At 45.7% G+C, this 22,430-nt stretch overlaps 1 protein-coding gene across 1 annotated transcript in view; it reads right to left on the bottom strand.

Moving 5' to 3' along the window:
* The window catches only part of LOC146194329 (uncharacterized), a 327,933-nt gene that overhangs the window by 200,542 nt on the left and 104,961 nt on the right, over window positions 1-22,430 (bottom strand). The window contains exons 6-10 of the mRNA XM_084597350.1: window positions 16,048-16,163; window positions 13,278-13,330; window positions 10,068-10,120; window positions 3,862-3,977; window positions 1,418-1,580 (exon numbers count right to left, since the gene is read on the bottom strand). Coding sequence (XP_084453476.1) covers window positions 1,418-1,580; window positions 3,862-3,977; window positions 10,068-10,120; window positions 13,278-13,330; window positions 16,048-16,163 — 501 coding nt within the window. The remainder of the gene's footprint in view (window positions 1-1,417; window positions 1,581-3,861; window positions 3,978-10,067; window positions 10,121-13,277; window positions 13,331-16,047; window positions 16,164-22,430) is intronic.

Here is a 22,430-nt window from a genome sequence, read left to right on the forward strand (position 1 = left end):
GGACGACCTACTCGCACGAACGCGGGAAGGTCCATCCTGTGCAGACCACACATGTGCGAACAACTTCCACAAAAGGATGCGAAAACACAGTTACCTACACACATTAGGACAGCTCTGTTCATTAAACCCTTGCCCAAGAATATGCACCCCGCACACCACGAGGGCCGACGCATGGCGAAGGCTCGCGCCCTACATGTCAAGTACGGCCGACACGTCAATGCAGCATACGTGGACGCGGCGGAATATCGGCATACTCAGAGACAAGCGTTCGCATTGGCCGCTGTGAATGGGAACGGTTCTCCGTTGGCGGCCGCATCAATCGCATCCACCTCCTCCGAGACGGCGGAGGAAGCGGCCATAGCCTTAGCTATTGCTAACACTTCCGCCGATATTATAGATTCTAAGCCAGCCATTCGCAATTTCGCGAGGGGCCGCATCACATCTACCTCCCTCCGCATCCTCTAAAGCACCCCTGCTCCGATTAGGGAAATTGAACTAATCTGGGTCCCGGCCCACTCGTCTAATCCGCGGAACGAGGCGGCTCACGCGCAAGCCCGAGGTTTCGTCGACCGGGCAGTGAGCGCGCCCGCCGACCCGAATTTCACGAGAGACTGGTTAAGTTCTTTTCATGACATTACTAATCACTTCAGGCTGGAAAGGCGCACATATCCGCCACCCCCCGCTAATCTTTAACAAAGGCGCAGGAAGTTACTTGGCGCCGACTACAAACACACTCCCTCCTAAATCCGGCGGTGCTTGCCCTGATGTACCCAGACCAGCACATCCCAAGCTCCAGTAAATGCGGGGAAAGAGTGACATACGATCACATTCTCTGGAACTGCGCAAATGATCCACCTGCGGTGGAATTAATACTGCTCTTTTTTCCCGAGCAGTCGGAAGCCGTGCTGGTCAGCTCGGACTGGAAGATTCAACTACGTGCCATCGAGCGGGCTAATGTTTCCGGCAGCCATGGACTAGCGGCCATCTAGTACATCTCTCCTTAGACCTGCTTGAGCGACGAAATAAATGTTTTGCAATCCAATACCTTACGACCACGTAAACATTTCAGATTGTCCTTCGCTGTCCTTTGACATCAACTTGAGCTCTGAGGCGTATACAGCAGAGACGCTTCTCTCATGGGAACACAAGTGTCGTTTAGAAAAGACGTATGCATGATAGCCGACCTCAGGACACCTCCCTCACGTAGGAAGGCTTCTTTAACACAACTCTGCAGCTTCTGTCGCAGCTGCAGCCTCCGTCTACTCTGTTGCTGAGTACAGGACTGTACGCCATGTTTTTTGTTGCTATCGTGGTAGTTCCTGTATATGGCGTTTGCACTCGTATCAGCTGAAGTGCTCGTGCGATTTCATCACGTGTCAATCACAGGTACACCACCTCGATCACGCAAGCTGCTCACCAGGGTGCAGACAAGTAGAGGAGGCAGCCAGGATGCTCATTCACTTCGCACGGCCACCAGCTGAGATTCACGTGGGCGCCAGGGAGCTCCGAATCTAGGATCTGCTCATCCAGAGGCTGGGCATCAGTGCGCACCTCGAAGCAGAAGTGGTTGTTGCCCTGACCTGGAAAAAATTGCCCAACCCGCCATTATTCCACACGTCCCAAATGATAAATGTATACAGTTACTTTACTCAACATACTGCTGTCGAGTACTTTAAACACAACACATGCAGGGAAATGGTGGCAGCCAAATCGACGCGTTCGACAAACACAAAGGAATGTGTTGACATGACAATTTTTGAACAAAATTTTAACACTGTATGATATAGTACGATAGTGTACGGTATGTTAGGGTGTGATGTGATGTGCTGTGATATGATATGATGTGGTGTGTTGTGGTGCGTTCTGAAGTATTATGGTGTGGTGGGGGGGGGGTAGTATGTTGTGGAATGGTGTGTAGTATGGTATGACACGGTAGGGTATGGAATGATATGGTATGATCGTTTACTTGCATTGATTTTTATAGTGGCTATAAGCGACGCCTAGTTCAAAGCTGCGGATTTACTTGGACCATCTGCGTTTCATTACGTGCACTCAAATCGCACACTACAGACGCAGTTTCTCATCTCGCCTCTAATGAAGTTCTATCGAAAGCCCGTTAATTTTTATAAATTACCCCTTCATAAAATAAAATAGAGAAAATAACTTAGGCGCTGAATACTGTGCAGCAGGGATGGCTAGAAAACAATGCAAGCTTGTGTTTTTCAGAACGTGGGTCTGCGAATGACTATACTCAATGGCGGCCATAGGAAAGCCTGCACCCAGCAATCGTAGTGATAATAATGGTAGTCTTAAGGATTCGGGATAGCATGTTCAGAAATGTGTAGGAATTTTCGGCTATTTATTCTTCACATAATGAAGAACGCACTTCTCAACCCATGTATTCCCATTAAAGGGAATGCGCACGTACCCAAGGTGCTACGTTATACGTTATCTTCACTGCTGTTGGATCTCACCGGTGTTCCTACGATTAATACTTGGAAACTCGGTCTTCCACCCAACCTCGAGCAGACCAGAAACGCATTCATCATGGCACAGATAGTAAAATCTGGCTTTGAGCCGTTGTAGAAGTTGGTTTAGGGGCAACGCATTTCACTTGGTGGAAATTGTATGACATTCGCATAGATATTTCAGCGCACGAAGTTTTGCGTGGCGCGACTTAAAAACGTCAAGCTTAAGGCTTTTGCTTTAATTGCAGTCTGTAAATGGCGGCTGATACGTGTAATTCCGGTCACATGATGCATAATAGTCTACTGTGTGGTCGTCTCTTAAATGTTCTAATTCACTTCAACGCATACAACAAGCGCCGTCAAGAGCCGCTGAGAGTGAACGAAAAGGAGTTATACGAATGTTTCTTCTGTGAGTCACTCGGTCTTAAGTACACTGAAACTTCTTAGTTACCGTTCGCTTGTCAAAGCTGAAATAACACGGGAGGCTTCCAACGATCAAATAATTTTGCCAGAATGCTACATCGTGGTTTATGTCTTGTTCCTTGTTACGCTCAGTACCACGTCAGATAGCGATGCCAGACACCGGTTGCAACTACCCTGCCTCCTAAGTGCGTCAGCTGTGGGTTGTGCCCGGACCCAAAAACTAATACCCAAGTTACATCTCGAGGTACTGTCGCTTAGATAAGCGCTAAAAGCAATGCTCGTTTTCACGACGGTAAGATTACACGCCAAACATGCTAGTGTGCCATCCCTGAGGCGACTAAAATGGATTTCACATTGCCACGTTGTTGTTCAACTGCCAGAATAATGCTAAAGACTGTAAAGGAAGAGAGCAGCAAACGTCGCACTTGTACGTGACAAAAGTCCCAAGGAGGAATTAATATGTCCTCGCGTACAAATTAAGGAACAAGGTTAAAGAAATATATTCCCCCGAACTATCAGGGAATGGAATTGACTTGATAGCGCTGTTGTAACTGTGTATAAAATGTTTCCTTGTATCTATCATGAATTGATTCATTGCTGCACATTCCTGATTGCTGATGTAATTTTATCTCGAATTTAAGCTCCCGTCTTGTATTTTACCCTCCCCTTCTCCTCTGTAATGCTGTACAGGCGCTGTGCAAGCTGATAAATAAATAAAGAAAAGAACGGGAAGAGTATTGCTGTGACACACATACATCGTAATTTTGCTCCGAACACCCTGCATTCCTGTCTCCTAATCAGTGGCGTCTGTTCCCTGCCCGTTGTTTTTTCCTCTGATTTTCAGCCATATGTAATGCTTAAAAATGCTTCGTGTTCTTCTCCCCATCTGTGGCAATAAATGCGCTCAGTTTAGCGTGATAACAGCGATGGTTGCATATGCTTAGTATACGAAAGCAAAAACCTCGCCTACCAAACTCGACCTTGAAGTGCTTCTTGAAGCCATGGCCGTCTGTCATTACCCCTTCGCTGCAATCAGTCACGGGCCCGAGCTCCGTAGATGGGAGGACTACGAGACCTGTTTGGTACCTGGTAGAATAAGAGGGTCTATCAATGCACAAATGGGCGCTTCTTTTGGCCTTCAGTTCAAGAAGAGAAGGGTGATTAAGACAGAATCGACTCCACGAAATGGGTAACCATAATTTAACAAATGGTAGAGAAGTTTGAAACTGCTTAGAAGCGATAACATGACAGTGGACCGAAGAGGTCACAGGAGCCACTTTGCATTGCACCTTGCACCGCAGGTACGGCCACCCCTCCCGTGCTTAAGCAAGCACTCACTAGCTGAAAGCTACTAATGAAGCTCGTTCATCCGAACGTTACCCTCCGGTAAGATACCGAGATGCTTCAAACGTGATTTCAGTGGTCGCGCCAAGAGCACGCACGTTTCTTCAAAACATCACTTATGTTGACCCGGCATTGCGGTAGTAGCGGACATACCACCGCGCTCAAGATACCCTGTCGAAAGCGTGGGGAAAAGGCATCGCGTCAGCGCCAGTCTGCTGGCCGCGGCGACATTCGAGTCATTCGACTCCTCCTAGCTACGCGTCGCACGCTCGTCGGACACAGCACGACGCGCGATCGCCGGTCGGTAGCGACCGGTAGGGAACCACGTGGCAGTTCCCTACACCTTTCTTCTCGTCCTGGAGTCTACTTAGCTCCCCCTGCCTCATTTCTTTCCAGCTTGGAAGCCTATTCAGCTCTGTCGTGCTCTTCACGGTTTGCAACTTTTAAGTCGATGCGAGAGGGTGAGTGAGCCAGCACCAGGAACATTCAGAAAAAAACACACTCACCACAATGTTTTGAAAAAAAAAAGAAAACACGACGTCTCGGGACCCGCACGGGTCCCTTGATCATATAGAGCGCTGCATGGAATGACGGCGACGTAAGCAAGGTTAAAATTGCATAGTGTTCGAAAATTGCATAGTGTCCTGTTAAGAGCATGCTTCTTTTTATGTATATGAGAATATCTAAAAGAAGGTGCGATGACAAGTTTCCCTCTAAGGGGGTAAACACTGATTCTTTGTCCCATTCGATGGTGTGTCCCTTGATACGCTGTGTGTTTTCGTCTTGACGTAGTTCTTTTTCCTTCCTGCGCATCTGTCGCTCAGTGTATTCATACGCTCACGCTTTGAATACATTCAGTTGTTCGCTGGCGCTCGTGTTGTGTCTACTTCCTTGTCCCGTCTCCTGCGCTATTATTCTACCATAATCAGCCATCAACTACACCAGCAACACACTTTGACACTGTATTCCGCCAAAGCATTAGATGTGAAGTCGCCGTTTGTGACGTCATTTTGATGATCTCTGAATACCGTGTGTCTCTGAGCCTGCGTCTGAAGTTTCCGGTTTCGCCAATGTATAGATAGCGTCACAGCTTCCACATGACATCTTGATATCTAGACAGTCTTTTACCCGAAACAGCTGTTGTTTCAACTTTCTGGCAGGCACATGAGTAATGCGAGCTTCATAACATTTTATTATGTCTGAAAGTGCTTCGCTCACCCCGGAAGCACACGGAATGCTCGCGCGCTTTCATTCTGCATTTTTGTTTTTGGCTGCGAAAGCAACAATACGCTAGTCGCTGAGCCATTTCGAGGAGCCCCCGATGAGCCAAGCTGCGCATGCGCGAGGAGTGACTGACGTCACACGGAGCACAGCTGGAGAGCCGCGTCAGAGCCGCCGCCGACTACTCCGCGGCGCAGTGCCGCCGCCGCCGCCGCATATATTGCTTCCGCAGTTCTACTCGTGATGGCCATTGGTCAAACAACAGCCAAATATTTTTTGTTGCTGACCAGGTCGAGAGGCGTGAGCGGAGCGCTCTTGGCTTTTCAATGCTGCGGATATCCATTGTTTTTTAAGTATTGCTTCAGCTTGTCGATTTCCGAGCGGCTTTCTTTCTGGCTCAAGCATAGGTTGAAAGCGCGATTAAAGAGAGATTTAGCGACTAACCACTTGTCTTCAACTGGATGTGCGGAATGAAAGTTAAGTTATTTCCAGGTGTGTGCTGGGTTTTTGATACACTGAGGTTCCAGGCATGGTTGTCTTTGCACCAGGACATCAAGAAAAGGGATTTTTTTGTCGGCTTCTTCCACGGCTTCTTCCTCACCAGACGGTGTTCCGTCAAACCCTGGAGTACATACCAGGAAAGTAGAGACGTATTCCCCTTTTCGACGCCTGCCCTGGTGCTGCTGGCGTTGGCATCGGCAGCGAGTGGAAAGTGCTTTGTAGTTTAGGCTTAACACTGTTGCCACGTTTGCCCTCGCACGCATGCCTCGAAGGGCTACATCTCTTCCTTTATACATGCGCCCCGTCTCTTCGTACTGCTGCCGATGAACAGCTGGCTATTGCTGCCCTGAAAGTCGCAGCACGGCCGCTGGCCACGCGTGCGGCTCTTTCAGTTCATTGCGCCGAAAAAGCTCTCGTTTTAAAAAACTCCGCAATGCACCACGCCCGAAACATTTTCTGTAGAATTCTTCGAAGCTGTATGCTTCGCAATGCAGGCACGGTGATAATTCTTTATAAATGACAGGAGCATCTAAATTGTGAAGGTTTAAAGCAGTATTCCTGCAGAGCAAGCTCCATCTTCAAGGTTTAAGGAGGGTCTGCTGTGAAAAACAAGCGACAGGGATGCAATGAGATAATCAAGAACTGAACGCTTTCCAGCACGGGAAAGCTTAATAACGCCGGGGAGTGAAGCATTAGGAGTCTTGAGATGCATGTCTCATCTCAGCGCCTTAACCTTTTTCACGATTTTCCCCTCCCGACATTGCTAATAGTGTCGGTCTGCGACAGAAGAGAGCGCCAGTCTAGCAGTAGATGGCGTGGGACGTATTTCCAAAGTACTGAAGTTCAGTGAGAGCGCATGTGTGGTCGGCCTGCGACTGACGAATAGGAAATGACGTGTCATCGCGTTACGTGTGCTCAATTCGGAGTAGTCAGCCGAAGTAGTGGACTTTGGGATGTTGGACACGAAAAGCACGCAGAAAGGCTATCCATCGAGCATGTGTCTTCGCTGGCAATTCTGAAACGACCGCACGTGACACATTACGTGATGCACTCCAAACAGACCAAATTCGCTGTTAATGCTTCGCGCTGCAACGCCTTTGCCAAGCATCGCACATTGACATCGGCAACTGCAGTTAATTTTTCCGCTCTATCCGCCGAGTGTGAAAGGGACCTAAGAGTGAAAAATGAAAAATATTTTTAATAAACTAGAGGTCCGGTAACGAGTTCACTAACCTTTGGGCTCCTACACCACACAGTGAAGGAAAGGGGGAAGGTCGGATTTAAAAGTGTATCTCTTTTTGATGTCTAGGAGGGAGGAATAAAAAAAGGACATGCGTAGCAGAAATAAAAAAAAAAAAGAAATGAAAACTGTTTTTTAGAAATTAACTATTTCGGTTTTTGGTGGCCACCACAACCGCATCGTAAGCGAAAGGACATGAGTGCGGGTAGCATACAAATGACTATGGAATGCGTATTTCAACCGCGCGGTTGCAATATGCAATGCATAGTCAACCACCAACTAGCCCGCCTTCGTTTGTTACACAAAAAATGGCCGCGTCGGACACCTTTAAACGGAACTGTGCAAGCGAAACTTGAATGCTACGAACGCCACGAAAGCGGACTTCCTAAACTCTAAAACATTTGCTTGGCCGCTTTATGTTGCAGAGCATAAAGCATAAGAAATTTAAAAGAGAAAACAACCGGCCGTAACTGGAAACGGGCGTTAATTACGGAGCGCGGATTGAGCAGCGAGCAGCGCAAACTAGATGGCAAAGTTATTGTATGCAATCACGGCATATGGGCCGAAATCCATTACGCTGACATGCTGGAGCCATCTCCTGCTTTAGATATCGCGGTGAAAAATGCAAATCACGTTTCTTGAATCGCTCACCCGCGGCTTAGCCTTATCAGTGATTAAAGTTGCTATCTATTTATCCTAGCCTGAAATGTGGTATGCTGTAATCGAGATTTGAACGTTTTGAGCTGCCCAATTCAAGAGGGATGCCGTAAGGAAATCTCCGAAATAACTTCGACCACTTGGTGACATTGCTCACAATCAAGAGCACGACGGGCGCTGCATCGCATTTCCCCTGAATCCCATCGCTTATAGACTCACCGCGAAGGTTCCTTCGGCTAAAATATCACTAGATGGCTTGCATTATGGAAACACAGATAAATAGTTTGAATAGTGGCTTTTTATTAACTCCCTAAGCACGGCGCATAAGTGGCAATAACCAGAAAACACACGCACAAAGACGATGCTGCACTGACGACACAATTTTGATTTCAAACCCCTGAGTATATGTCCTAGATTCTGTCTCCTCCTTCGTTTCATTTCCTTATTTTACAAACGTGCATCATCGAACAGAAGTGGTACTTCGGTCTTCTACAAGCCTGCAGATGTCATGCTGAAGTCTCGCTCACAACGACGCCCTGTCGAAGAAGGAAGTGAAGCTCATCCTTTCCACGAAGGGAGGTACTGCGCTAAAAAACATACGGGCAAAAGTAGAAGTAGTGGACGGGACGTGTGTAGCTAAAAGACAATATTATGCCCCGAGGCCATCCAAATGCATATCAGTGCTGCCGTCACATGTTTGCATCCAAATACTTCACCTCATGCACAATCGGCAAGTGCAACCGAAGGATCGCTAATACAACCACGTGTTCTCGTCTTGATAGTATACGCCTCTAAAAGCTCTCGTGTGCACCCGTCCTGTTCACCACTCCTTCTTTTATTCGTGTGTTTTTTTAGCGCAGTACCCCCCTTTGCAAATAGGATCGACGTTAACCAACTAGCCCAGCCTAACTCTACGAAAAGTGAGGCTACTGCATAGTTCCGATGCAGGCAGCATATTGCATCGTTACTGGAACACCTCTTGTTCGGGCTTGTCAAATGATTCACAAAATAATAAGGACAGACGGAGGAGAACAGAGGATACAAGCACAAAGGGCACAGAAAGATCGATTAATCACTGCTGGGATATGTCACTTGGCAGCTACCGTCTGGCCATCCATAACCAGTGATTTTTTTCACGACACTCACAACACCGACACCGACTTTTCTGTATGACGCATATACAAGCTATCGTGTGAATGAAAATGATGACTTCCTTCCTATTAAACCAAAGCCAAGGTTTCGAGGGCTAGTTGCACATATCATATATGTATAGCACGAGTCGGCCACGCAAGACAACCATCGCCGCTTCACGAACAACCCCTTTAGAAGTTTGTCTCGGTGTGCTACTGGCTGTGGCATAAAAATGATCTAACAGCGGTGAGTGGGCTAATGCATCCTACTCATTTGGCCTGAAGCGTAGCCATGCAAACGTTGCTTTCGCAATTCAACTAGCGTTAATCAGAGCTAACCCACAGCCAACGTTTTCGAGTGGATCATGTGCGACATGTCTTCACCGAGCAGTGAACAAGAATTGAGGGGAAGCCTCAGTTAGTTAACCGAGCCAACGTTTCTGCAAGGGGACTTATCTTCGTCTGGGCCGATGCGCTCAGGATAGACGAAGACAAGTTCCTTTTCGAAACGTACGCGTGGCTTGAGAACTGAGACTTCCCCTCTACCCTTGTTCAGTGTCGATTCATACTAGGGAGCCACCTTCTTCCTCTCGTTCTACACTGGATATACGTCTGACCGTGAACGTTGTGACAGAAAACTAGCCCTCATAAGGAACTTCTAGAGAAATTGCTGACATTCAAGCACAATCAACGCTCTCGTCCAGTACGTTCCTATACAAAATGTCAGCTTGCTCTCGGCCATATATAGCCTTAAAGTTTCTGTGCGACAGACGCTTACTTTTCTTGTCGCAGATTGTGAAACTGACGTGGGGGCGAGGGTTACTAATACTGGTGTAACACTGCTGCACTTTGCTTTGTGCGCCCGAATTCGAAGGATCTAAGCTCCAAACGGGTAATTGTTTACAAACCATAAAAACACTGGATAGTAACGAAGTGATGCACTGCTACAAGTTTTCGGCAAAGATCAACACCTGAAGTAGGGTTAAGCAGAGCGCTGCGTTTTCTATTATGTTATCAATCCTCGAAATAGAATGATAGACAAATAAAATGAAAGCTACGATGCTTCACAAACGAAATGCCCACCTTTCCAACAGACCATGAATGCCAACTTCCCGCATGTAGATAATGACTCCACTCTGAAAACAAAAATGCCACCATCAGTTTAAGTGGAACCTAGAACAATTTCTGGGCTGCAGCCATTAGAATTTCCTACTATCCCCTCAAAACTCTAACATGAGAAGTGAGGGACAGCTTTTAGACTTGGCGAACAAGGCCATGACGTTTGGTACAGTTCTAATAAAATTACCGATTAACTTCGTCATTGCTACTGGGCGATGACATAAACTCTGTCATTTCTACCGCTTGAAGGCACAAAAGCAACTAAACACGTTTGTCGAGTTAGTTATTGGCGAGAAGTCCTTACACAGGGGACACTGCTATAGCGCAAGCATTATGCCTGCTTCGGCGCTCATGAATCTTTCATGACGGTATTTCTTCTTCTGCGGCTGCAGTAGTACCTGTTCGGGGAAAAAATTATCTGTTTGTTCAGTACTGTGCTGAAGCTCTTGCTGCGCTCAAGAAACGGCCTTCGTGCGAATTGGTCATAACTGCAAGCGGCAGGAATGATGCATGAGAAGAATAAGCTCATTAATTTTCTTCCAGACAGAATGCGGGCCCCACGTAATCGGGATAATTGTCTAAGGCATGCCCGAATGGAGGCATATGTGCCGGTGGAGACGGTGTAGCCCACACTCTGTTTGAGCTAATGTTAGAAAAAAATTGAACAAGAACAATGAAAAATAAGAAACGAAAATAAAATGAACCAGAGTTTAGAATTTCCGTCTATTTGCATATAAAAAGTGGTTAAATTTTAACACTGAATGCAGCTGGCTTTAAAGATATTTTACTAATTCAGTGAAGAATATGCCGATGCCGTGTTACATGACACCACCAGAACTGAATAGATGGCGATGGAAAAGCAAAGATGAACAATTGTGGAGTTATCCGCCTTTAAGGGTGCGCCACGGCAGCGCTAATGCTGCAGGGCTCCCGTTGCGGATTCACTTCGGAGAATATGCATTTCGCTACCCGCTTAACAACTAAACATTAACTTCTGTTATCCTACACGTGCCGTTAGCAACCAACCGCTTTGACCTGCCGGAGCTTTAACGTGCCTGAGTGAGGAAGCCGCGGTAGGTTCGATTCCCTCCTCAAAGACGGTACCAGAGTTTGCAGCTTCGGACATTCATGTTAGATCTATCCGATTTGCCTGCACCAGCTGCACTAGTTCGAGTGGTGCAGCACCGCCGTCCTTGTTTTGCAGGTGCCGCGCTCCCCGTCTGCACTGCTCTCGTTTTGTCAAGGTGCAGGACTAGTTCCGCACGAGTTCTCGCCCATCCGGCACTCGCTCCAGAGGAGGTGCAGAAAAAAGTGCAGCATGGCATACGCGTGCGACCAAGAGCAGACGACGCTGTGAATCGTTCTGCAGAGCTTTGTAAAGTCCGTCTCCGTCAGAACCCTGACGGTTCGTTGCGAACAAATCCGCAAATGGTTGCGTATACAGAGGGTAGTTGGGCTGCATGCTGGTGATTAGCATTTTGTTTGTGGAAGAGCGGTATAATGTGTAGTTATGGCCGCATATGTAGCGGTATGTGGCCGCGATACGGCACCTTCGCGCGCGCTGTCCTATGTAGTATTTATTTTTTGTATCGTGTTGTGTGGTACTGGTCTTGACCTAAGAAGACGGGAAGCTGCGAGCTGAAATCAGTTGCTATAGATCGAGTTTCTGTCCTGCCAACTGCTTGTAAGATGCCCGATCCACACGATAGCGTCAGCACCGACTGTGCGACATCAAACTTGTCGCCCACGGAGTACACAGACGTCTGAGAGTCAATGTACACACCGCGCAATGAGGTAAGTGCGTCTTTTTTAGCAGCAGCGCTTTTGGACAGAAGACCGGAATTCCATGGATTTATACCGCTGAACCAGTCAAGCGTCTCGTTAGGAAACCAATACAGGTGGCAACTGCTTACGACGTCAATTCTCTCGTACTCATGAGCAAGAATGACATCTTCGCAGACCGATATAACGATAGATCATGCAGTCGCGCGCACATTGGTCAATTGGTCGCAGTCAACGTCAATGTCGCGAAATTGGACGTGATCATGTTATAGCGCGATACATGAAATTGAAATGTATATACTGCGCGCACGCGTCTGCTAGGTTGCAGGGTCCTACACTTGCGCACTCGTTCTGGCAGCTGCCATTGCATGCCAGTGTCGGAACTGTCACTGCACGCTCACGTGACCACCTGGCACCACTACAACAATTTTCAGAACCAGCGCACCCAGTGCAAGCCAAATCGAAGAGACCGGTTTTCTCGTGAGGCCACACATCTCGCTGAGCAGTCAGTGCCACGTCATGTCGCCTGTCAGCTACCATATGAAGGAGCCAGAGGTGTAAAGCTGAGTATAAAAAGAGGTTGCCGTTTGTGTGCCGTCATCTTGACCGCCATCATCGAACTCATCATTGTGGCCGTCACAGTTTCTTCTCGCTGAGTCAAAAATGAATAATGCTTGAACTGGAGTTTGAAAAACTGTGGTAGAAAACACATGTTTACGAAATTTTTCGGCAATTTAATTTTTTTCAATTTTCAAAACAAACTTTAGACACTGACTAAGGCATAAGAAGTTGATGAGTATGAATGTAAAGCAGATTAGCGAACAGACGCTCTTTGACTTGCGGTACGAAATTCCAGTTTTCGAGGATTGCACTTGTAAGACCTTTAAAATGTAAAGCCATTCGTAACAAAGAGACGCTTGTGCTCTCGTGCATCGTGATGGAACCTTCGTGCGCTGTATGCGAGGCAAGACCTCCAATGGACACGGCATATATCGCCCACGTGCGCATTGCACTTAAGTTTGCAAATTGTGCCTGTGCATCTGATGAATGTAAATACTAGTGGAAAACCATTACACTTGTGTAGATTTTCCACGTTTTTCCAATTCGTATTTGTCATTTTATAAAGTTAGTTAAAGCTAGAATATATATATATATATATATATATATATATATATATATATATATATATATATATATATATATATATATATATATTGTGACATATATGCCCTATATATAATATTGGGAATATATATATATACTTCATCTCTTCATCTTATATTTCCATTTATTCCCGATTCATTTTGTGCGAAAATGCTTCTAGTTATTCAGGTGAGATAAAATGGACTCAGTAAAACTGCAAGTTTTAAATTGTCACTCGGGTGCACTCACCTTGGTCCTCGCCATGATGTGCCCGAAGCAACGTAGTGGCTGGTTCACCTTCTCTGCAGCGAATGATCAAGAGGGGCGCGGACGATAATTATGCTAATAATAAAGAGGAGTCAACTACGTTTACCTTATTTAGGCTCATTTTGACTGCATATAAATGTCACTGCTCGCAACATTACATCATCAATCAGGTATTCACCATGACCCTGCCACTTACTGTTCAATGCCCACTCTGATTGAATGTGTTCTGCTGATGAATGACTCGACAAAATAGACAGGCAGTGTTTTGAATGAGAAGTTACAATCAGCATTCAAAATGGTAAATTGTTGCCTTTCTCTGGCCACAGTAACGTTTTGACTAACACATTGTTCAGTTACTAACACGTATTTCTGTGTTATACTGTTTGTATATTCACAAAGTATAATACTGAAATATAGCCTTCTAAAGGAGGGGAAGGAATAATTTAATTTTTACTGCTGAATCTTTGACATATTTGGGAGTGTATATAACCCTTCATATTTTGTGGCTTAGACTTGTCAACGACCGTCTGCAAACACATTTAAAACGATTGCTTTTATTCGCTCGTTTCTTTACGAACATAATAAAGACACTCGACTCTTTGCATGTTCCATACTTGTCAGACTGAAGCTTCAACATCAGTCTTTTATTTAGAGCACTTACAATTCTACCATATAACACACTAAGGGTATTGTGAAAAGCAGTTCTATTCATATATGCGAGTAAAAGAAAGACTGAGCTATACGGAGAAAGAAGTACTTCAGGAAAGCGGTTGAGTGTTGTGGGGTGCAGTTCTGCCTTGCCCTTGAGACTACAACTCCCATTTAATTGTTATTTAATAAATATACTGCTTATTTGTTTACTTGTCCGTGAACAGCAAATGTCTTGGGTATGATACACAATACAATATGCACCAATCTATATGCTACAAATTGAACTTACCTTTACAGAGTGTGTCCAAAAATGACATTACCGTCATTTCCGTTAGCTAAATTGTTCAGCAAGATTTCTGTTCCTATGACTACGTTAGTACAGGAAAGTTTTTCAACAGAAAAAAGATCATGTTACTGGAGCTCCTTTGCTTTTGCATTGAAATAAATTTTAACCATCTTCAACCTGTGTTCTGCGAACGTGCCGACAACAAAATTAATATGGAGCCGGGGCAAGCAAAAAACTTGATATAATCTTCTCTCCAATCCAAGCGTGTTTCCTTCACCATCGCCATATCTGCCCTCTCTCGCAAGCTTGCCTCCTCCACTTGTCTCTCACATCATCGAGTGAATTCCTCCTTTCGAGGTGAGGATGAGGACGTCCTCATTAAGATTTACTCTCGTGAGGGCACCCATGTTTTCATATGCACTTCACTCTTCACGGCTATGGGACTATTGTTCACTTGCCTTGCAGCGCGGCACCGTACTGTGCGGTTCTTTTCAAGTATGGTTTTGTCGCGGGCTATATTGTCCTATGCTGTGTTGTCATTCAGGCATTTTTTCGGGCTGTTTTGACCCGTACTGCAGTGTAGCGTGCTGCTGTTTGTGTTTCTTTTTGGGTGCATCTTACATGAAACGCGTCTGCATGCTGGCTTGTAAGACTTTCAGGCTCCAGCGCAGGCTTTATTGAAGGTTACGGTGGACACCAGGTAAGAAGCCAAGGTTTCAATTAGTTCGCTAATTAGGTGAATGTATCAATTAGGTTTTAACGTTCTATTTTAGGCGGCATGCTGCGTTGGCATGATTAGAGTTTGTATTCAAAACAACATAACCATGAAAACAGATTTGCTTTAATATTTGTAGTGGGTTACAAAGTCTACAATACCATCACGGGTGTGTCCGGCGTAGATTGTTCGGCCAATGCTGATTTCTAGGCCGAACTCCAAGTGCAGTGTGCATCGGGTATCGACGCAGCGGTTATCAGCGAGGTCGGAGCGAAATTGACAACGAATCGCCCGTCTGGCTCTCATGTGATGCCAGCAGAGTGTCGATGTGTGGAGTACGCCACACAGATGCGCCAACGCTGTTTTCTGGTGTGAATAAGCCTATGAAATGACATTTGAGGGCTCTGGGTAGAACGAGAGAAATGCATCCCAAATTCATACTGCCAGTGCCTTTTTCTTACAGCACAAAGAACGCCTGCCATCCGAGGAAGAGCTTTTTTTCTATTTCATTTGCAAAACGATTGTAGTGGTGCCTCTCGAACCTACCATGTCCTTTCGAAACACATGCTAAAGTTTTCTGATCCGGCGGGCCGCATGTTTGAGATTCCTCGCGTACTCCGGTTACATTTTGCATCAGGTCTTCAAGACAGTTCACTAAGTGAATGACTACAACGCATTTACTATATCCCTTCTGAAACGCCTGAATGAGCCAGGCTTTGATTGTACAGATGCAATATTGTTTTCAGATGTGCTGCAGGGGAAATTAAAGAGGCGCATTTATTTGCCTCCCTATAATGTATGCCTCCGTGGCTTGGTGTGTAGCGTTTTCATCTCGCCGCCAAAGATCCGGAGTATCTCTTCAACATTATTTCCACTACGCCTTTCAGGAACCACGTCACCAATGTTTGCTTCGTTTTCGGCCTTCCCTTTAATAGTTGTGGCTTTCTTTTGAGTCGTTTCGAATTATTCGGCTACGAATGATGCATTCGCAGGGGACGCCGATGACGTCGGGTTTTTTGATTTACGGGGCCTTTAGTGCGTGGGGCAAATACATTGCGGCCCTCAACGCGTCGGCACCGGCACACGTGGAAGTCACTCACCGATGCTTCTGACGCGTAGTCCCCACAAGAATAACTCCCTAGGAGGTTCTTCGTTGACACTGATGGAGCCGGTGCAGAAGACAGACTGGGCATAGCCGTCCAGACCATCCACAAGCCTGCGAGGTGGTATTCGTGCGTCACACAATGCGGCATTTTGCACAAGACTCGTAATTGCAAAAAAACGCCGGTGATCATGAGATGTGAAAGATGTGCGTTAACAGCATTCGTTGTGCGTATCGCTTGAGCATTAATCGTCTTTTTCTTCCGTGCAGCCGTTAGATAACTCGTTGAGTCGGCCTGCATCAAGAATAATTTCCCTTACATCCATTTCGTGGCGCTAAGGACTGCGCTGCTGCACTCTGCTCAACTGTCACGTGCATATCAGGCAGTCTGCTGTCCTAAACTTTTGGTTCTCAACGCCATTTCTTATGTTCACTATCTCTACGCACTATTCATCAAGCAGTGATTAACATTTTTGCAGTGGAATAGCAAAGGCAGGACTGGGAAACGTTCTATGGATGTCACAGCTAAGGTGTACCAAGATTTTAAATAAAAACATAAAAGCCAAGCATATCGATGTAAACAATTCCAGAATGCATTGACGTCTTTGCTGATTTCACCAAGAGTGTCCAAATGCACCGGTGTACCAGACATGATTTACTTATTCTTATCACATATTGAATGCACCATTTAAAATATAAGATCACATTCTAGTATAAACTAATTGTTTCTACTTCGTAAATTTTTTTTCAAGCACAAACTTACTAAGCATGCATTCTGTAAAAAACAAACAAGAACGGGAATGAGGAACAACTTACTCATTGCTTTGCTATTTTTTCCACCGTAAATTTACAGCGATAACATGCAGAAAACGAGGAACAAATTTCATATTGATATTGTTACGGGGCGGAGCTGATGAAAACAGGAGAAACACAACCGAGAGATGTCCAATGGCAATGATATAGGGGACGTTTAATGAAAGTTGTCGAGCCTAGCGCGAGCGTGCCTACTCGCTCCGTTGGTCGCTTCTTCCTCGTCCGTGACAATATTGAAAGCTGTACTTGCCGGAAAATAAGAGACTGCGCTTTCAGCCTAGTAGCGCCAGGGATGTTTACTTCGGCATATTTCTCTCGCCTCGACAAAATAGTACTCCCGATCGATTCTTGGGCTCTATCCAAACGTAAGGAACACTTCTTACAAGTCAAAGAAGGGGAGCGGGCGCATCCTGCAAATGTCGTCGTCGCCTTAACTTCTCATTCCTATGAGATATACCGCAGTCGTAGAATACTCAAGGCTACAAAAACGCAACCCAATGTTGATTAAACATTACTGGCAGAACACTCATCGCGAAGTATTATTCCATCGCCATATTGTAATCGCAGAGTCATGTCGTGCAGCGCACAGAAGCTTCTCCGCTTTGCCTCCATCGAAACACAACCGCCGACGGACGGGTTCGATCCCGAGTACTCCGGAGCAGTAGTCGGGCATCTTAATCACGACGCCACCGTGGAGGGCCATATATTTCCTATGTTAGGTTCTAGGGAAAGGAATGCGCCGTATACTTTCGGGTGGAGATCACGGAATGGTGGATACCTACACGTAATCAGGTCTAGGTCGCGTTTTCATACATTCTTTAAGTTCGGCTTGTTAATAGGAAGGCGCAGTATACTTTTGAGTAGAAACCGAAGAAGGAGAACGTCTATACTTACTCATGTCAAGTAATGTCATTCCACCCTTCTGAAGATCAAGAAGCCAGATGTTTTCGGGAACGGATAGCTGAATATAATTAGCTGCACTTTGTCCTCTGGCTCCATGAAGGTTCAGTGCTAGCCTACGCTGATATTGTATATTGATTTATAGGAAATTAAGGCACTGCATCTGTCATATTTTATCCGTGAAAGAATCAGCAAATGTGCGATGTAAAAGGAGACGCGAAGCCGCAGCAGCGGAAGAAGCGAGCGCCGCCGGTTCTGCACGTGGGAAGACGGAGCCCAGAGCCGGCTCCTTGGGCTACACCTGAGGTCAAATGTGGCCCATCGATGACCTTCGATGCTGTTAGGCCAGTAACGCTAGCGCTTTAAAATAGCGGCGGCCCGCTTATTTAGCGGCCTCTGTTCGCACAGTGTCGCTGACCAATCAAATCACGTGCCCGCTCATGCCACTCCTATATAATTTGGCGCACCACCCCAATAATGGCGTTTGAGTAGCCGCGGGAACACTGCAGGTATCATGCCTTCTAAGTTATGCTTTTGGCGACCGCAGGTTGCTCTCGTGCCTTCGCTGAGCTGGCTGTTTCTTCAGCCTACATCCCGGGTATGAGCTTTCACGACGTCGGGGCCAACGTCACCAACAGCCAGCGATTGCCACAACGAGGCATCAACTTTTACATTTTCCGTGAATCCTCCTGCCTTCAGCCAGCACGGCAAAACGACCCCAGCACCATGAGCAGGCAAGCGTATAAGAGACGATTTCATGGATTTCAAATGTAGTAGGCACGGGAACCCTACAGGGATCATGCCCTCTGAGTCCTGTTTTCCTGCGGCGTAGGCGTGTACATTTTCCTTCTACGCCAGTAAAAGCGCTGATATATATTTACTGCTGTTCCCGTGCTCCGAAGTGCTATGTGATACTGTATGCGAATGCGCTTCTAATGTCCTTTTGAAGCCAAATCTTGACTGGGCTAGCTGCGGCGCGTTTCACATACGCCGCAGTTCGACCTTCAGCAGTGTGCCTTGCGGTGCGCGGCCCGCTCGCTCCCCGGTTCTTTGCACGTATTGTGCACGGAGCGGGAGACGCTCCTGTCTTAGGCCGCAGCTTCGCTTTTACTTCTACATCGCACACCTGAGGCGCGCGTGACGTCACCATTAGGTATGCGCCTCACTGCGCATGCGCGGTGTTCTGCAGCTGCTGCGCTGCATCGGGAGGTATAAGCCGTGGAACAGCTGCTTGAGCCTGCAAGACAAATGTACCCATCCTGCCGTGAAGAAGCGGCACGTAGAAAACATTAAGCTGGGAGAGCTAAACTAGCAATGGAAACTGTCAAAGAGCGAGAAGAGAGACTTGCAAAGCAATGACGCAAGGTGGAGGTGAAGAAAGTGCGTCAAGAACGACAACAGAGAAACATTTTAGTCTCATCCACGACTACTACTACTTTCGCTTTGTATATCCCAGCTTAACTGAGTTAACCCACTGTTATTTTTATTGTTATGCTCCGATGGTTTCGAAACTATTCCTGGCGTTAATACCCGATCCGAATAACTTTCTTAAATAGAATCTCTCCCTGACGACTCCGCTGAACATAAGTCTATTCTCTTTCGATTTCTGATAGACCTACACATGCGGTCATTGCAGAGCTATAAAAAGCGAGCCGAACCGGTGTCTGACAATAAATCTATCGAAGCTGGGCGCAACTATTAAAACGAAGATAACTGAAGTGCAAAAATGCCTGAACAAGATAGAAAAAAAGTCAAAGATCCTTGATATTTATAGCCACGACTTCAGATGCATGCAGGTGTCCGCCGAAACCTTAAACTCTCAAGGTCGCATATTACAACTGCGGCTAGAGGAACTTGAGGACAAGCCATGACGCGATAATTTACTTTTTCATTGCAGACTTGGGAACAAACGAAAATCACACTGTCTCTAAGTAAAGTCGTTGACGCACTTCCTAATGAGCCAATCCAGCGTTCTCACCGTCTAGGTGCCCTTTACGCCGACAAAAACAGCGCACGCGGAGTGCCACACCCCACCTCCCGCCAAGCGCGGAGGAGGAAGGGGAATTTTTCTTGCGGAGGCTAGACGACCTCGGGCAGGAGAGTGAAAAACCTTTGCGAGGGAACGGAAGGAGAGAAGCATGACAGAATCGGGTGATTGCGGTGGCTGTAACTGCGTTATTAGTTACTCTTTTCAAAAAAATTTTTCGGCCTTGCGTTCTAGGGGCGAATCTCACAGTCACCGGTGAAGAAAATATTTTCGACCGGAGGGTAGACTGTGGGCCTTTAATGTGCTACCCAACTACAGACGTAGAAATCACACGACGAGGCGATCGCGTTGTGTGTGCACCTGATACATCACCTCAGGTACATCTTCGGGGGCGTGAGGGGCAGTGATCTTACATCATCATTTGGCGCATTTATTCTGTGCACTAACATCGCGAGTATGTCAAATATGCGTACTAACCTTTCACCGGCAATCGACACATGTTCTACACAAATCATTGCACTAACTGAAACTTGGCTGCTGTCATTACAGATTTGTGATAATGAAAGCTTTCCTACCGCTCAACAATTCGCAATATATCGTTGTTGCCGAAGGAACAGGCGTGGAGGGAGCGTGCTTCTAGCAATATAGGAAATCATATCATATCTTGCGCCCACACTAATAGCGTCTTTGAAACTGCTCGAGCCAGCTGTGACCATAAGAAATTTGTATTCGGAGTATCCTATCGTCCACCTTCTGCTGAGCGTTCATTCAGTAATGACCCACATGATCAAATTAACATAAGCTAAAGCTTTCCTTCAGCTACATTGTTTTTACTTGAAAATTTTCGCATAATGCTAACATAATAGGAAATTCTCAGCCTCCTCTATCTCCCTTCTCTTCCTAAGCCGGTGAATTTTCTGCTTTATGGTCATTTTTTTTAACATACCAAATTAGTAACCCAAGCTACTATATCATTCGTTACTACTGCTAATACCTTCCATTTTATTTTAACCAATCTTCCCGGCATCGCTTCCGCCATTACTTATTTACCTAACGTAAGTGATCACCCTTTGCTAACTTTGAACGCTGAACAATTGTCCCAAGTCTGTCAAAAAGAAAAAATATATTATAAATGACTACTACAGAATTAACTTTGATGCAATGAGTAACCAACTACCAGCATTCATGGAAATCGTTTTTTATGAAGTCTGACGATCGATCTGTTAAAGCAAACTGGGATATACTCCCAATACGAATTCACGAACTAACCGAGAACTACATTCCTACCTGAACTATCACTTCTAACTTCACAGGCCGCCCATATCAAAAACTTATCTAATAGAAACAAGCGCCTATATTGTATTGCTAACTATCTTCCAGCAATTTGTATTGGGATGCATATAAAACATCGGTTAACGCCTACGTAAGAGCACTAAAACAAGCAAAACAAAATTTTATTTCTCTCACTTTACCATTCATGCTATCATCGAACATTAAATAATTATGGCATATTATCACCCGCAACCACATGGCTCCATCACTTTGGTAGACGAGAACGGAAACCCTATTCCCAATAACTCATGTCCTCCTGTCCTTAAGCATCACTTTGTAAGGAATTTTCCCACACTTCAATTCTGAACCTATCTCCCGCTATATTTACGTACTTCTCCCTCATATAGATACCGACCTTAAGGTATTGCCAAACTAAGTAACGATTTGAAATTTCACTCGTCACGTAGTTACAACTGTATTGCAGCCTAGTTTTTGGAAAATACCTTTGCCTTCAGTTCTGTACTACTAGCCAGGATTTTGCACCAATCACTTGATGCCTCAGCGTTGCCCACACAATGCAAAATCGGGAAGGGTGATCCCATTTCACAAATTAGCAATTACAACCTCACTTGCGAATTATCGTCCCATCTCTCTCACCTGCAATTTATTGGAACACATGATATTCACAAGCCTTGTTAATTTTCTAGAGTCTAATTATTTCTTCACCCACCGCACAGGACGGTTTTCGAACATCATATACATTTGATACTCAACTTGCCGGCTTATCTAACAAACTTCACCTTATCTTAGACAGAACCTCAAAGTCTGATTGCACTTTCCCTGATTTCTTTAAAGGTTTCGAAAAAGTATGCCACCGCTTATTACTTTTAGGTTAAATCAGTGTAACATAGATCATAACATTCTGAAATAGTTCGAATACTTCGTTGTTAACCGATCACAGTTTCTGCGCTAACAATATAATTAACCTTTCAGGGATGTTTACTCAGACGTGCCTAAAGGATCATTCATTTGACCGCTTTTGTTTCTTATTTACATCAAACACCTTCCTTCTAAAGTTGCTTCTAACTTCGATAACGGCTGTGTTGTTCTCGCGCAATAAAATCTCCCGATGATGCTAATGTTCTTCAGAGCGATCTTTCCTCCATTTCCTGTAAGAGCAATAATTGGCCCATGGACAGAAATACTGGAAATTGTAAAGATATGAGACTATCCCGACGCGCTAACACTCCTTCCAGATACTGCCTAAATAACGTGCCCCTATAATCTGTCACCACATATAAATACTTGGGCGTCCACATTTCTGCCGACCTCACCTGGTCACACCATATCGAGTACATCATTAGCAGCGCTAACCACATGTGGCGTTGCGTTCGCCGAAACTTCACGAA

The sequence above is a fragment of the Amblyomma maculatum genome, chromosome 3 (assembly GCF_055883805.1).
Source record: "Amblyomma maculatum isolate TAMU_Amacu chromosome 3, ASM5588380v1, whole genome shotgun sequence".
Lineage (NCBI taxonomy): Eukaryota > Metazoa > Arthropoda > Arachnida > Ixodida > Ixodidae > Amblyomma > Amblyomma maculatum.